This window comes from Heterodontus francisci, chromosome 38 (genome assembly GCF_036365525.1).
Source record: "Heterodontus francisci isolate sHetFra1 chromosome 38, sHetFra1.hap1, whole genome shotgun sequence".
Classification (NCBI taxonomy): domain Eukaryota; kingdom Metazoa; phylum Chordata; class Chondrichthyes; order Heterodontiformes; family Heterodontidae; genus Heterodontus; species Heterodontus francisci.
The window spans coordinates 24,481,938-24,499,268 of record NC_090408.1 but is presented as its reverse complement, the minus strand read 5'-3'; the positions used below and the strand labels follow the sequence as shown (position 1 = coordinate 24,499,268).

General features: G+C 42.5%; 1 protein-coding gene across 1 annotated transcript in view; it reads left to right on the top strand.

Moving 5' to 3' along the window:
* Positions 1 to 320: 320 nt before the first annotated feature.
* The window catches only part of LOC137352431 (DNA-binding protein RFX7), a 97,352-nt gene continuing 80,341 nt past the window's right edge, over positions 321 to 17,331 (top strand). Inside the window, exon 1 of the mRNA XM_068017844.1 lies at positions 321 to 1,042. Coding sequence (XP_067873945.1) covers positions 897 to 1,042 — 146 coding nt within the window. The 5' untranslated portion in view covers positions 321 to 896. The remainder of the gene's footprint in view (positions 1,043 to 17,331) is intronic.

The following is a 17,331-nucleotide window of genomic DNA, read 5'->3' as shown; positions in this document are numbered from 1 at the left end:
CAATATGGCCTCTTTCTGTGCTGCACGATTCAGTATTGAACCCAAGAATCCAGTGGAACATTTGCAACATTAAACATGTGCAATCATTGTAACTTTAATCATTAAAAATATGTATTTTAAAAGCGCGTGCTTTTGTGCAGGCAACCCCATGCATTGCCCACTTCTTTGCAGCCCAGCTCCCCTCCATTTACCGAATTCCGAGGGCGTTTGAACCCAGGACGATCAGGGGGGCATTTGGACCCAGGGTTGGACCCTGCTTTCCCTCCTCCCCCCCGCCACCGGGCTCTGTGCGGGGTGCGCCTGCGCGGTGCAGCCGCGACGCCTCGGCTGTTTGTTGGAGGATTTGCTCAACTTGTCGCTCGGTTTATGTCGGCTCCGTGCAAACCCCGTGTGATCGGCACCGAGTCCGGAGTTTAACACCTTCACAATCCACCCCCCCCCCCCCACCGCCTTTCACTATCCCAAAAAAAATCACTAAGAAAATTTTAATTATTCTCTTCAAAAAAAATCAAAAAATTGAGTTATTTTCATTTATAAATTTTACTCAAACGAACGGAGCGGGATAACGATGCGCCTGAGCCGGGGAGAGCGCTGTGGTGGGGTCGGGCCCGCGTCGCTCTGCTGAATCCCGACCGCGGGGGGAGGCTGCCCGGCAGCGGCCTGTGAAGCGGGAGGGTGGCGGGGGGAAGGGAGGGGGAGGCGCTGCTCACTCCTGCGGGGCCGATAAGAGCTTGTGGCCTAGTCGCTGTGCCTGTCCCCCTACCCCACCCCCCTCAACCCCTCGCCCGACCTCACACGCTCGACTTGCTGAGACCTTCCCGTCCCTCCTCCTCCTCCCTCCCCTACTCCTCCCTCCCTCCCCTTGCCGCCGCTCCACCACCACCACCACCATCACCATGGCAGAGGAGCAGCAACAGCCGGAGCCAGAGCCCGAGCAACAGCTTCACAAACAAGAGGGCACCGGGGCTTTGCCGTCCCTGGTGCCCGGGCTGGCAGAGTCGGAAGCGTGTGCGCTGCAGCAGAAACTGAAAAACTCGATCTGGTAAGCGAGCAAAATTAAGGCCTGCTTCATAAACAAGTCCTTGCCTGCCCCCGAGCCGGATATATGTATGTGTGTGCATTGCACATATATATAATATGATCAGATTATATTTTATGTCTGCTGGGGTATGGATTTTTCTTTGGAGAAAGATCTATAAATTGCATTTTTGTGTTATGTTTTGATCTGCAAATATTGAATGTGTTTATGGGTTTTAGTGTCCATTGGGTTGGAGGGGGATGGGATTTTTTGTGTGTCTTATTTAAAGACGTGCCATCCTAGAATTTATATATGACACAATGGAGATCACTGACGTTTTATTTTGTTCCATTTGTGTGTTAAAATGTCAAGACATTACCGCTAGTGTGTCTTTTCTTTCCATTAAGAGTTAGTGTATTAACGAAAATATTGTTGATGAATGCGCCCGTGCGCATTTATTTGAGTAGAAATTAATAAGGTCCAACTTATTAACTTTTGATTTATTAAGATGTTCCGGCATAAAAAGGGATTAAACTGAAACTACTGCCAGATGTGTGCATTTCAAGTCATAACATATTCGTTATATACAGACGAATATGTTTGTAGGTTTTGTTCTTCAAATTCAAAAATATTTAAATGTGATTTTATGTTTCATATTTATTACACAAATAGTTGAAAGTACATAGATCAATTAATGTAATGCAAGTCTTTGGAATTCTGTTCCCCAAAAGGTGGTCGAAGCAGAGTCTTTGAATTTTTTTAAGGCAGAGGTAGACAGATTATTGATAAGTAAGGGGGTGGAAGGTTATCGGGGTAGGTGGAAATGTGGAGTAATCAGTTCAGCCATGAATTTATTGAATGGCGGAGCAGGCTCAAAGGGCCGAGTGGCCTACTGCAGCAAGTTCGTATGTTCCTCCAAGACTTATTGTTTTAGTGGCACCTTATTAATTTCTACTCAAATCACCCTCTGCTTGCTGGCCTACATTGACTCATTGATTTTAAAATTCTAAACTTTGTGTTCAAACCACTCCATGACCTTGTTCCTCCCTCTTTCTGTAACCAACTCCAGCCCTACAACCCTCTGAGAACTTTTATTCTAATTCTGTTCTTTTGTGAATCCCTGATTTATTTTACCCCTCCATTGGTGGCCCTGTCTAGGCCCTAAGCTCTGGAATTCCCTCCCTAAACCCTCACTCCTCCTTTGGGATGTTGGTTAAAACCAACCTCTTTGACCATGCTTTGGTCATCTGTCCTGATATCTCCTTATGAGGCTGTTTTCAAATTTTGTCTGATAATGCTCCTGTGAAGTGCCTTGGGATGTGTAATATGTTAAATATGTTATATAAATGCAAGTTGTTGTGAGATTTATGTGTGCACAAATCCTGCTGCATTTGATTTTTGCCATATCTTAGTCGGCCATCTAACAACTTCAAATGATACAAGTAATATCACAATTTTTAAAGTTAAATGTTATTTAGTACAGTATAGTCCTGGTTGTGAGAACATGCATTGATCTTGCACATTTTGTCATGTGTAAATTCCATTTAATCTACTTAAGCAAAAATCTGCACATCATTTTTCCATGCAATTGTCTCAACCAAAACATGCTTTGTAACTGATATAATGTACCAAAATTCCTCACTTTTTATGAAGGGAGAAGAATAATTTTTCCTTTCAGTGTGCATTGTAATTAGTTTGTAAAGGTGGCCTGTAGTCAGACAGTTAACTAGTTTCTCATGGGTTAGAGCGTTAGAATCGTTTCATTTGAACTTGAAAATAAGTTGTGCCAGTTCTTGGCTAGGCTGCCAGATGGAGCAGCTTGCAGAAGTGAAATGGATGTTTCTTGGCCTAATCGGCACATCTTGCTTTGCTGCAAATACACCTAGTGGCTGACAACAGTAAAGCATTGATAATTTTGAAGTAGGTTCTCGCTGACAGTAGCTTGTGCTTTTAAAGTGAACTGCTTTAGGAGAAATAGTTTCAAAACAAAATATTGCCTGTAATTTTGTATCGCTGATGCCATAATATCTCCTTGACACAAATTGCCTTAACTCTGGAGTACTTTTTTCATATTATACCAGGCATTTGCATTAAAATAGAAGCTGTACTGTATCTGTTGGTTGAATTGTAATGGCTAGATAAGATGATGTGCTACTTCTGTTGTGGCATCTACTTGGCATATTATAAGCTGAAATTCATAGAAACTTCAAATTAAAATGTTTGGTGTCAGAGGGGTCACAGAAATTACAAATTTCCCCGCTGTCAAATCATTTTTGAAGCACCTTTTTCTCAATGAATGAAAAAGATAATTTGGCACAATAGACAATATTCAGATGCATTGGATAGCTGGACTTGATTAGCAATTGGCTAGTTGGGTAGACAGCATTGTAGTGATGCATGAGGAATTTGGGTGGCAGCTGGTTTTGAGTGGCACGGGTTGGCATTGGAACAGCTATTTATCTTTTTAGATGATATGGCGGATTGGATTATGTTTTAAAGTGTCTGAATTTTCAGATAACTCCAAATTGTTCATAGTGGCAAATCATAATTATCAATGTGTGCAAATCCAAAAAGATATTAAGAAACAAGGCCTGATGGCAGCAAAGTGGTGGATGCATTTTGATACATATAAGCTGGGAGTGTAACCACAAAGCAGAGAGGTAATTCTAAAATGTTATTTTGACCTTGATTAAACTAAATCAGGAGTTGTGTGTGGAATTTAGGCCTCTCTCTTTTAAAAAGAATATTAAGGTATTGGAGGAAGTGCAAAGGAAGGCTGTTAATGATTCCGGAATTAAGGCTTTAGTGCTATGGGGAGAGATTGGCAGCCCTGGGACTTTTCTGTCTTGTGCGAAGACTGAAGGGTGATTTGATAGAATTATTTAAGATCGCGGCGTTTGTGGAATTTAGATCCAGACACTTTTGTTTTGCAGCAGAACAAGTTCAAGAATAAGGGGGTCATTGTTTCAAAGTAAGGGACATAAAAAATGGACAATTCAGGCAAAGCATCAGTAAAAGAGCAATGACATTTGAAACACATATGAGTAAGGATGGTGAAAGAAAAAAAGTTAACTTTTTAAGGACTATAATAGGGACTAGATACGCACACGTCAACAAATATGATCCAGGGTTATTCAGCTTGGAAATGCAGCAAGGAAATCTTTTGGGTGTTGAAAGGGCAGGGTAGATGGAACATTGGTAGACTACCATAAATTCATAATACTAGTGGTTCCACTGTGACATTGTCCATAGAAAGTTAGAATGAATGGTATTTTCCTCAGCAATGCTGTAGGTGTGGGAATCAGCAGATTCTGGAGCTTACAAAGCAAACTTAAATATTGCTAGTTGATCGCCTGTCATGTTCGACATAGGAAGCCCGGACTAAATGTGGTCTTCAAGGCAGTTAAAGGTGGGGACATAATTAGAACAGGGGCATGGCGATGTAATTAGTCTTTGTTTTAAAGTTATATGTTGTGTCCTTATTTTATATTTCAATTCTAAGTCCATATATGCACATTTATGATGGAAACTGCCTTTGTAAACTTGTCATGCTGTAATTGCACACTCCTGCCATTGATATTGCAGCACCTCTACTGATGGGGGGGAAGTTTACATAGGTAGTTGCCATTAGCAATGGCCATATGAAGTTGCAGCGCAAATGGTTGATGGCACATGTGGCAGTGTAAGATTTCTAATATACATAGTTAATGAAAGTATATTTAGTCCTTATTGGGCTTTTGGCTTGTATGATTATGGTGGCACTTGTTTGGATGCTGACCTAAAACCAGTTTGAATAGTCAGGAACTATTTAGAAAACTTTTAGATTTACAGCATCTGGGAAAAATGCTGGGTGCAAATGTTTGTTATGCTTTCATAATTCCTTGTGCTCATGCATGATGTTGCATAGTCATGTCTCATCTACAACGGCATTCTAAGGTTTGTGTTGTGGATCTTCAATAGACTTAGAATTGAAATATAAAATAAGGACACAACATGTAACTTTAAAACAAAGAGTAATTACATCGCCATGCCCCTGTTCTAATTATGTCCCCATCTTTAACTGCTTTGAAGACTGCATTTAGTCTGGGCTTCCTATGTGGAACATGACAGGTGATCATCTTGTCTTATACACAAGATGCTGGAATAGCTGAGAGAAGCTTAATGTGGAATTATTATTTTAAAAAATCCATATTTTAATTTTCATGGTGAAGTTACAGAACATGGAGGAAAGTCTAGAAGGGAGGATTGAATGAGAGGCCAAGGAAGTGGTGGCAGGGCAGAACTGTCCTTGACTGATGATGGAGAGTAGATCGGGAGATATCATGTGATTATGCACCTTAAGCTGACTTTATATCTGTTGTGGATATTTGCATTTCCCTGTTTGAGCCATGGCAGTGGTTGTACCCAACAATATTTTTGGTTACAATCAGCACCCTTACTATCTATGAAGACAGCTGCTCTTTTTTTGTGCAAAACAAATAATCATTATACCTTGCTATATAAACAGACTGATTTTAAATGTAGGTACTTCAATTAAAATTACGAGGTTTCCTATTGCATGTATTGTATTTGTGATGAGTGGAAGTCGAGCTATTTTTTGGTAGTCCAGGTGTGATCTTTCTGTCTTGGATGTCATAGCTGTTGTGTGCATCCATGCTTAATCAACTATGTTCAAGCCAAGCCTGTCCTGTTTCCCCACCAGCAGTTTCTATTTTGTCGTATACCTTCAAACTCTCATTACAGTGGTTTTCCCATAATGTTATTAACATTTGACGCAAGTTCTGTTCTTTGCCACAAGTAGTCTCTGCAACACAACATATCTCTTTAAAAGGAAAAACTGAACCAATTTGCGAACCGAATACTTGTTTGGGTCTAATATAAAAGCAAATAGCTGTGGCTGCTGGAAATCTGAAATAACAGCAGAAAATGCTGGAAATGCTCAACAGGTCTGGCAGCATCTGTGGAGGAAGGAACAAGAGTTAAAGTTTCAGGTCAATGATCTTTCATCAGAACTCCAGTTCGGTTCTGAACCTAGTTCTGATGAAAGGTCATTGACCTGAAATGTTAACTCTTGTTTCTTTCTCCACAGATGTTGCCAGACCTCCTGAGTATTTCCAGCATTTTCTGTTTTTATTACATTTGGTTATGGTAAGATAGAGTCTATCTGACAAGTGACTTTGGTCCTGACCTGTGTCGTTTTAATGACCACCTTCAATCCAAAAAAATTTGATTGTCTTGAAATGCATGCAGTGAAATATTTTTTCTTTCTCTCGTAATCCTCATATACTTTTCATTAAAGCTCGGCAATGCTTAATAAGAGACCTTAAAAACGTAAAGAATGGTAAGTGTGTGATCTTGATTGGTTTTCCCAGTCCAAGAAGGATAGAGTTGAGAGGGAAAGCAGTGCTCGGGGTACACATTAATCCGTACAAACAGAAAGTCTAGTGTTGATCTGTAATCTTAGGAAAGGAATGACGTGTGTAGAATTATTTTATATAGAGTAGGAGTCATCAAATGTTGTGCAGCATTCAACTTGAGTGAGTGCTGTTTAACTTTGCTGGTATTATACAAATTGTGACTAGCACGTTGTACACAGTATTTTTTGATTTTAGTAGAGAAGGTGTGTGACATTTTCATATGACCACTTGAACAGTGAAAATGACATTTCACATGTGGTCCAGAGTAAACATTTTAAACTGTAACAGTTCTTTGATGTGTTGGTGGTTTTGGACCTGGTAGTGGTGGGAGCAATTTTGACATAAACATTACACTGAAGTATTAGAACAATGTTAAAATGTAATGGCTGAGCTACGATAACATTACTACTTTAGAGGAGTTTTTGGAGCATTTATGCAGAAATCTGGTGCTCTCTTCTGGGCTCAGTGTCTGGATATGCTTTTATTATATTTATTTAAAGATACAGCACTGAAACAGGCCCTTCGGCCCACTGAGTCTGTGCCTACCAACAACCACCCAATTTATACTAATCCCACATTAATTCCATATTCCCTACCACATCCCCACCATTCTCCTACCACCTACCTACACTAGGGGTAATTTACAATGGCCAATTTACCTATCAACCTGCAAGTCTTTGGCTGTGGGAGGAAACCGGCGCACCCGGCGGAAATCCACGTAGTCACAGGGAGAACGTGCAAACTCCGCACAGGCAGTACCCAGAACTGAACCTGGGCCGCTGGAGCTGTGAGGCTGCGGTGCTAGCCACTGTGCCGCCCAACTCCAACTTCTGTTGGAGTTGGGAAGCTCCATTTGTTGACATACTCATGTTTCAAAGAACAATACTGTTGTATGCAGGTTTAAGAGGAAGCAGTGTGTGTTCATTGTAGATTTTAAAAATACAAATAAGTATGCAAAAGTACTTAAATGGCACTCATCTTGGGGAGGCGAGGGAGCTATGGGGATTTTTGATTAGAGTCTGTTTGTCAGTTTATATTGGCATGCATTTGAATTGGCATCATAAAGTCATAGAAGTTACAGCATAGAGGATGCTTTTTGGCCTAACGTGCATATGTTAGCTCTACAATTGGAGCCCTCCACTCTAATCCAATTTCCATGCATCCTCTCCAGAGAATTTCATAGTCTTTCTTTTCAAATAATTACCGTTTCCTTTTTAAATGATATAGTTTCTACCTCAGTAACCACTTATGCAAAGTATTCCATGTTCTAAGAGTCCTCTGTGTAAAAACATTTCTTCTGAATTTCCTCATTCATTCTTCTACCGATAACCAGTGCAGTGAACTCTGAATTACTAATTCGTCAACAGCCAGAGACAATCTTCCACTGTTTTCATGCTCAAAACCTTTCATTTTGAAAGTCTGTTAGATTCCTCTTAACCTTCTTGAGTCCACTGATATGGTTCTCAGTTTTTCAAACCTTTCTTTATAGCCTGAACCTGTCATGCCTAATATTCTAGTGAATTGTTTCATACCCTTTCCAGCCCTCTAATATTCTTCCTGTAATGGAGTACTCATAACTGTATGCAGTAATCGAGCTGTTAAATTCTTGTACGCATTCAACAGAACCTCTCAGTTTTTGCTTTCAATGTCCATGTATTAAACCCAGAATCCCATTCACCTTTTTCAACCTACACTTCTATCTTTAAAGGTTAGTATGTATACATCCTAAGATTTCTCTTGTCCTCCATTCTGTTGCAAAATCTTATTATTTACTTCTTTTCACTGCTCATTTTCTAAAATGTAATTCACATTTTACTGTATTGTCCACTATTCTAACATGGCTTGCATCCTTATAGGCTCCCTTGTAGTTTGCCATACCCTATAAATTGATGCTATCAGGAAACTTTGGTACAATTCCTCTTATGCCTATAAGAGACCCAAGTATAGATCCTCAGCGAACACCATAATCACATCCACAAATCTGAAATGCATCCATTTAGCCCAAGACTCTCATCACTTCCCACTCTCACCACGGTTTCTGCGATTGGTCACTTGTTACTGGTTGGAACTATGTAGTTTGGGTACTTTGCTGGCATAACAAGTTTGTAGTTTTTGAAGATGTAGTTTCCTTCGGACTGTAAATTACAATTTTGTTTAATCACTATTGAATCTGACTGTTTATAGTTGTGTTTTTTTTAACAAAACCCAATTCTGGGTTTCTCCACCTACGTTTGGTTGATAAGATCAATAACCTTTACATGCATACATTCTGTACATCCAGGGTTAAAACAAGATTTGTGCTGTGCATTTGTAGTGAAAGCCTTCACATTAGGTTTTATTTGTTCACTGGAAGTAGACGATGCTTTCAAGGTCACAGTTACTGTCGATCCCTAGCTGCCCTGAGAAAGGCACGATGGGCTGCTTTTAACTGTTGCAGTTCTTGTGATGAAGATGCCCTGATGATGGTGTTAGATAGGAAATTGCAGGCTTTTGACCCAGTGGTGATGAAAGAATGGATATATGCCCAAGTCAGCATATTGGCTTGGATTATTTAGAAAATTAGTTTATTGCATACTTGACAATTGCTGGACAGGTCTGTAATTACAAAGCTAAGCACAGATGCAGGAGGCCATTTGACCCTTTTAGCTCAGACTTTCATAGAAACCTACAGTCCCGTCAGTGCAGTCATCATGTGTTGTGTTATTGAACTTTTGCCCTTTGCTTTTGTGTTTCTAAGGGGAAGATGAAAATTCACCAACTGTGACCGGCAACATAAAGATCGGTATATCTTATAAATGCCGGTTTCAGGTTTCGGGTAGTTTAAATTGTCCTAGTGGTTCAGTGCTTTAGGTCATTGCAGTCATGCAACTGTGCAAACCATACGATCATATCTTGCATGCTATGATACCGTAACTGAAAGGTAATAGATTTGCTCTACCTTTCATTGAAATAGAACTAAAACTTAATGCCTTATTCTTTAAAAGATAAAAGACGGAGAAGTTGATTATTTCTTTGGATTAAACATTTTTTCTGTGCACCTTTGTAAAGTTTTAACCAATGAGAAAATATGCAATGGTACATTTCATAGAGTCATAGAGTTGTACTGCGTAGAAACAGGCCCTTCGGCCCACCGTGTCCATGCAGACCATAATGTCTGTCTATACTAATCCCATCTGCCTGCATTAATTCCATATCCCTCTATACCTTGCTCATTCAAGTACCTGTCCAGATGCTGCTTAAATATTGCTACTGTTCCTGCCTCTACCACCTCCTCAGGCAGCTCATTCCAGATACCCACTATTCTTTGTGTGAAAAATTTACCCCTTTGATCCCCTTTAAACCTCCTCCCTCTCACCTTAAATCTATGTCCTCTAGTTTTAGTCACCCCTACCACGGGAAACAGACTCTGCCTATCTACCCTATCTACGCCTCATAATTTTATATACCTCTATCATGTCCCCTCTCAGCTTCCTTCGCTCCAGGGAAAACAGACCCAGCCTATCCAATCTCTCTTTATAACTCAAGCCCTCCAAACCAGGCAACATCCTTGTGAATCTTTTCTGCACCCTCTCGAGCTTAACCACATCTTTCCTGTTGTGTGGCGATCAGAACTGCACACAGTACTCCAAATGCGGCCTAACCAACTGTAACATGACGTCCCAACTCTTGTACTCAATGCCTCGGCTGATGAAGGCAAGCATGCCATATGCCTTCTTCACCACCCTGTCTACCTGTGTTACCACTTTCAGGGAACTATGTACTTGCACCCCAAGGTCTCTCTGCTCAACAACACTCCCCAGGGCCCTGCCATTCACTGTATATGTCCTGTCCTGGTTTAACTTCCCAAAATGCATCACTTCGCACTTGTCTGCATTCAATTCCATTTGCCAATCCCTTGCCCACTTTCCCAGTTGATCTATATCCTGTTGTAACCTTAGACAACCTTCTTCACTGTCCACTTTGCCACCAATTTTGGTGTCATCTGCAAACTTACTAATCATGCCCCTACATTCACATCCAAGTCATTAATATATATGGCAAACAACATCGGGCCCAGCACCGATCCCTGCGGCGCACCACTGGTCACCGGCCTCCAATCTGGAAAACAATCCTCCATTACCACCCTCTGCCTCCTATCACCAAGCCACTTTTGTATCCAATTTGCTAGCTCACCCTGGATCCCATGTGTTCGAACCAGCCTACCATGCGGGATCTTGTCAAAGGCCTTGCTAAAGTCCATGTAGACAACGTCAATCGCCCTGCCCTCGTCAATCCTCTTGGTCACCTCGAAAAACTCAATCAAATTCGTGAGACATGATTTCCCACGCACAAAGCCATGCTGACTATCCCTAATCAGACCATGCCTTTCCAAATGCATATAAATCCTGTCTCTCAGAATCCCTTCCAATAACTTTCCCACCACTGATGTAAGGCTCACCGGCCTGTAGTTCTGTGGCTTATCCCTGCTGCCCTTCTTAAATAAAGGCACAACATTAGCTTTCCTCCAGTCTTCTGGTACCTCACCCGTGTCTAACGATGATAGAAAAACCTCTGCCAGGGCCCAGCAATCTCCTCCCTTGCTTCCCATAGCATCCTAGGATACACCTGGTCAGGCCCTGGGGATTTATCCACGTTAATGCGCTTCAGAACCTCCAACACCACCTCCTTTGTAATGTTGATATGCTCCAGGATATCGCTGTTCCCTCCCTTGAACTCACTAGCTTCCATGACCTTCTCCACGGTAAATACAGATGAGAAGTATTCATTTAAGACCTCGCCCATTTCCCGTGGCTCCACACATAGATTACCACACTGATCCTTAAGGGGACCTACTCGCTCCCTAGCTACCCTTTTACTCTTAATATACTTATAGAATCTTCTAGGATTCTCCTTTATCTTATCTGCCAGGGAAATCTCATGGCCCCCTTTGGCCGTCCCACTTTCCTTCTTAAGTGTAGTCCTATACCCCCATACTCCTCAAGGGACTTGCTTGATCCCAGCTGCCTATATCTGACATATGCCTCCTTCTTTGTCCTGACCAGACCCTCAATATCCCTCGTTAACCAAGGTTCCCTAAACTTGCCAGCCTTGCCATGCAAGCTATCAGGAACATTCCGGCCATGACCTCTTCCTATCTCACTTTTAAAACCCTCCCACTTGCCAGACGTCCCTTCACCTATAAACAGCCTCTCCCGTTCAACTTTTGAGAGTTCCTGTCTGATGCCATCGAAATTAGCCTTTTAGCCTTCCCCCAATTTAGGACTTCAACCTGACGACCAGTCATAGAGTCCTATCCTTTTCCATAACTGTCTTGAAGCTAATAGAGTTATGGTCACTGGTCCCAAAGTGCTCCCCCACTGACACATCAACCACCTGCCCAGCCTCATTTCCCAAGAGGAGGTCGAGTGTAGCCCCTTCTCTAGTAGGGCCACCCACATACTGCTTCAGAAAACTATCCTGGACACATTTAACAAATACTTCTCCATCTGATCCCTTAGCACTAAGGCAGTCCCAGTCAATATTAAGGAAGTTAAAATCACCTACTATTACAACCCTATAATTCCAACACCTATCTGTGATTTCCCTACATATGCTCCTCCACTTCCCTCTGACTACTGGGGGGCCTATAGTATAATCCCATCAAAGTGATCACCCCTTTCTTATTTCTAAGTTCTACCCATATGGCCTCGCTGGACATTCCCCCCGGGATATCCTCTCTCAGTACTGCCGTGATATCCTCCCTAATCAATAGTGCAACTCCCCCTCCTCTCTTACCTCCACCCCTGTCATGCCAGAAGCATCAATACCCCGGAACATTGAGCTGCCAGTCCTGCCCCTCCCTCAACCACCGTTCCATAATAGCTATAATATCACAATCCCATGTACCGATCCATGCTCTGAGTTCATCTGCCTTACCTGTAAGACTTGCATTAAAGTAAATGGAGTTTAACCTACCAGACCTTCCATGCTCCCTCTCCTGCCCCTGCCTCGCCTGCCTACTGGACTTGCTTTAACCTCTACGTTTGCCTCAACTATCTCATCGGAGAGACTACTACTTTGGGTCCCACTCCCCTGCAAGACTAGTTTAAGCCCTCCCGAGTAGTACTAGCAAACCTCCCCGCAAGGATATTGGTCCCCTTCCAGTTCAGATGCAACCCGTCCTTCTTGTACAGGTCACCTCTGCACCGGAAGAGATTCCAATGATCCAAGTAGCTGAAGCCCTCCCGCCTACACCAGCTCTTCAGCCACGCATTCATTTGTCTTATCCTCCTATTCCTACCCTCACTAGCACGTGGCACAGGGAGTAATCCTGAGATTACAACCCTAGAGGCCCTGCTTTTTTACCTTCTGCCTAACTCCCTCTATTCACTTTGCAGGACCTCATCTCTCGTCCGGCCTTTCATATTTCATATAGGAAAGAGGACAGAGAAAAACTATAAACAGGATGAAAATGTAGGTCATTCATATAATGTAAATTGAATCCAAATGGATGATAGTACAGGTAATTGTCCCTTAAAATCATTACATCCTTGCACTAACTATGCAAGCCTTGTATCCTGAAGAACATGCACTACATATAGGGCATTACTTTGAAATTTCATTTGAGGATGACATGTGTTGTCACTTTTGGCATTGAAACTTCAGAGTTGGGCCAGAACTTGACTCTGGAGGAGAATGGTGAGAGACTCTCCAAGAGGAGGTAGTATTTGATTTATTGCCACGTAAAGTATAATTTTAGCTTATAAATGCTCAGTGGCTCATTTGGACCTGCTAGACATCTTGTAAACTGAAACAAAGCTTAGTATCTGAGTAAAGGGACACCCCCTCAGCAGTCTTAATGCATGTAAATTTTACTGGCCAGACATGGGGCTCTATATGTGTCTAATGCATGCATCTGTCAAACTGTTTCCTGGACCCAAAAGTCTGATCAGCAGCCTGGTGGCATAAGCAAGTTGCTGCTGGCTGTAATTCAGTATTGTAGTTACCATCATCATCTCTCATCAGCTTCAGTTCTGTTGTTTCACACTTGGAAAACAGCTATAAAATTTACTTACTGTTGGCTGCTAATTGTTAAACTTGTCATTTGTGTTTTTTTGTAGTTTCTTCATTTTTATGTTGCTGTATCTTAGTGTTGATACTCCATTTTTAGATTAACTTGCTTATTGGTCAGCATACTTTCTGATTCTGATTGTATACTGACTGGCTCTTTGGCTGATTACTTCCACTGATACAGATCTAGGATGAAGGCTGGCAGTTTTAGGATGAGAGGCTTGTGTTCACAAAGAGTTTGAGTTTGCATGTCTTGTAAGGAATGTGTATTTATACAAAACATTCTACATTTGAAGAAGGCAGCTAATGAATTCCATTCAGTAGCAAATAGTGTCATCGCTTATTCTGTGGTCATATAAGTATGTTTCTGTTAGGACAACCTGGCTGTGTTAAGAACATGTAGACTGCCATAGTGTTACAGCAGTCTGCAGTTCATGGTGACAAAATGGGTGCCTTCAACCCAAGTTATACTGTACTCTAATAGGCTCTGTTAAGAATCATAGGAAACTTTTTCCACTGACCTTTAGTTAGAGCCTTTGCATGAATGAACAAATCATGATGATGGCAGAGAAGAAATTGCAATTGATCTAACTGTTGTTTTATATAATTTTTCTGTGAGCAATGCTTCAGTGCTCTGAAATTAAGAATTACTCCTTTTGAGATTAAAATCAATTGGATACAAAAGGAAGATGGTTGTGGTTGTTAGAGGCCAATCATCTTCAGCTGCTTCATCAATGATCTTCCCTCCATCATAAGGTGAGTTCACTGATGAATGCACAATGTGTAGTTCCATTCACAGCTCCTCAGGTAATGTAATGTAACAGTCTGTGTCCACTTGCAAGACCTGGACAACATTCAGGCTTGGGCTGACAAGTGGCAAATAACATTTGTATCATATAAGCGCCAGGCAATGACCATCTCCAACAACAGAGAGTCTAACCATCTCCCCGTGACATTCACTGGCATTACCCTTGCTGAATCCCCCACCATCAACATCCTGGGGGTCACCATTGACCAGAAACTTAACTTAATCAGTCACATAAATATTGTGGCTAGAAGAGCAGGTCGGAGGCTGTGTATTCTGCAGCGAGTTACGAACCTCCTGGCTCCCCAAATCCTTCCCACCATCTACACGACAAGTCTGGTTTGATGGAACGCTCTCATTTTGCCTGGTCAAGTGCACCTCCAACAACAGTCAAGAAGCTCAACACCATCCAGGACAAAGCAACCCACTTGATTGGCACTCCATCCACCACCTTTTAACATTCACTTCGACAAGATGCACTGCAGCAACTAGCCAAGTCACACTCCATCCTGACTTGGAAATATATTGTTGTTCCTTCACTGGGTCAAAATCCTGCAACTCCCTACCTTTTGTGCTAGGTGTGACTGCACCTAGTGGAGAATTTCCCCCTGATTCCCATTGACTTCGATTTTACTGGGGCTCCTTGATGCCACACTCTGTTAAATGCTGCCTTGATGTCAAGGGCAGTCACTCACATCTCACGTCTAGCATTCAGCTCTTTTGTCCATGTTTGGGCCAAGGCTGGAACAAGGTCTGGTGTTGCCTGGTCCTGGTGAAACCCAAACTGAGCATCGCTGAGCAGGTTATTGGTGAGTAAGTGCTGCTTGATGGCACTGTTGATGACACCTCCATCACTTTATTGACGATTGAGAGTAGACTGATGGGATGGTAATTGGCTGATTGGAATTGTCCTGCTTTTTGTGGACAGGACATACTTGGGCAATTTTCCAGTTTGTTCGTAGGTGCCAGTGTAATGGAACAGCTTGACTAGAGGCGCAGGTAGTTCTGGAGCGCACGTCTTCAGCACTACAGCCGGGATGTTGTCAGGTAATACTGTATCCAGTGTACTCAGCTGTTTCTTAGTTTCAAGTGGAGTGAATCAAATTGGCTGAAAACAGGCTTCTGTGATGGTGGATCATCAACTCGGGTAGTTTTGACTGAAGATTGCTGCAACTGCTTCTGTCTTGTCTTGTTCACACATGCTGGGCTCCACCATTATTGAGAATGTGAATGTTCATGGAGCCTACTCTGCCCATTTATTGTTTAATTGTCTATCACCACTCACGACTAGATGTGGCAGGACTGCAAGGCTTTGATCAGATGGTTGTGGACTTGCTTAGCTCTGTCTACAGCATGCTGCTTCTGCTGTTTAGCATGCATGTAGTCCTGTGTTGTTGGTGCCTCATTTTTAGGTATGCCTCATGCTGCTCCTGGCATGCTCTTCTCCATGCCTCGTTGAACCAAGATTGGTCTGTTGGCTGATAGTAATAGTGGAGTGAGGGATATGCTGGGCCATGAGCTTACTGGTTGTGGTGAAAGACAGTTTTGATGCTGCTGATGGCCTACAGTGCCTCATGGATGCCTGGTTTTGAACTGCAAAATCTACTATGAATCTATTCCATTTGACATGGTGGTAGTGCCACACAACATGATAGAGGGTGTAATACAGTTCCGAAGAAGGGTCCCTGACCCAAAACGTTAACTCTGCTTCTCTTTCCACAGTTGCTGCCAGACCTGCTGAGTGGTTCCAGCATTTCTTGTGTTTATAATATATATTATGATAGAGGGTGTTCTCTGTGAAGATGGGACTTTGCCTCCACAAGGACTGTATAGTGATCAGTCCTACAAATGCACCTGTGACAGGTTGCTTGATGTGTGTGAGGTGAAGTATGAATTTCTCTTCTCTCACTGTCTGCTGCAGGCCCCGTCTGGCAGCTTCAGGACCTGTCCAGCTCGATCATTAGTGGTATTACCAAGCCACTCTTGGAGATGGAGATTGAAGTCTCCCACCCTGAGTATATTCTGTTCCCTTGCACCTTCAGTGTTCTAAGTGGTATTCAACATGGAGGTGTACTTATTCATCAGCTGAGGGAGGGCAGTAAATGGTATTCAGTAGGTTTCCTTGCCCATGTTTAACCGGATACCAAGAGACTGCATCACATCTGGAATCGATATTAAGGACTTCCAGGTTAAAGGCTTGCTCAGGTCTGCAAGCCCGACCCGGCCCGAGTCCTTCCATTTTTTTCCCGTGCCCAACTCAACTATCAGTTAACTTAGCTTCCGTTTTTCACTTTGTTGCTGATCTGCATAAGCTTAAAATAACGAACAAAACCACCTTTCTAGTAAAAAAAAAAAATTACATTAACAGTGGAGCCACATACCTGTGATAGAACATGTCCGACTTGAGCCCGAATGCTGGACCCGGAAGTGTGACCCGACCTGAACCCGACACATGTCGTCGGGTTCGGGTTGGGTTGCAGGACTTTATTCCAGGGCACCCCTTCTCACTGCATGCCACCGTGCTTCCACCTTTGGTGGATCTGTCCTTGCTGTGGGACAGGACATATCCAGCAAAGGTGATGAAGGAGTCTGGGATGTTGGTTGAGAGGTATGATTCTATGAATATGACTTTGTCAGGCTGTGGTTTGACTAGTCAATGGGACAGCTCTTCTAATTTTGGTGCAATTCCCCAGATGTTAGGAGGACTTTGAAGGGTCGACAGGACTGGGTGTGCCATTGCCGTGTCTGAATCCAGTGCCTAGGTCAGTGCCGGATGGTCTGTCCGGTTTTACCCTTTTAGTTGTATCAAAAACATTTCAAAAAATAGATGGCTTGCTAGGTAATTTCAGAGGGCAGTTAAGAGACAACCAGGTTGCTGTGGGCATGTAGTCATATTTAGAGCAGATCAGGTAAGGATGGCAGATTTCCTTCCCTCAAGGGCATTGGTTAGCCAGATGGGTTTTTATGATCTGGTAGTTTCGTGGTCATCATTACTGATACTAACGCTTTTTTCCTGATATTTGTTTAATTAACTGAATTTA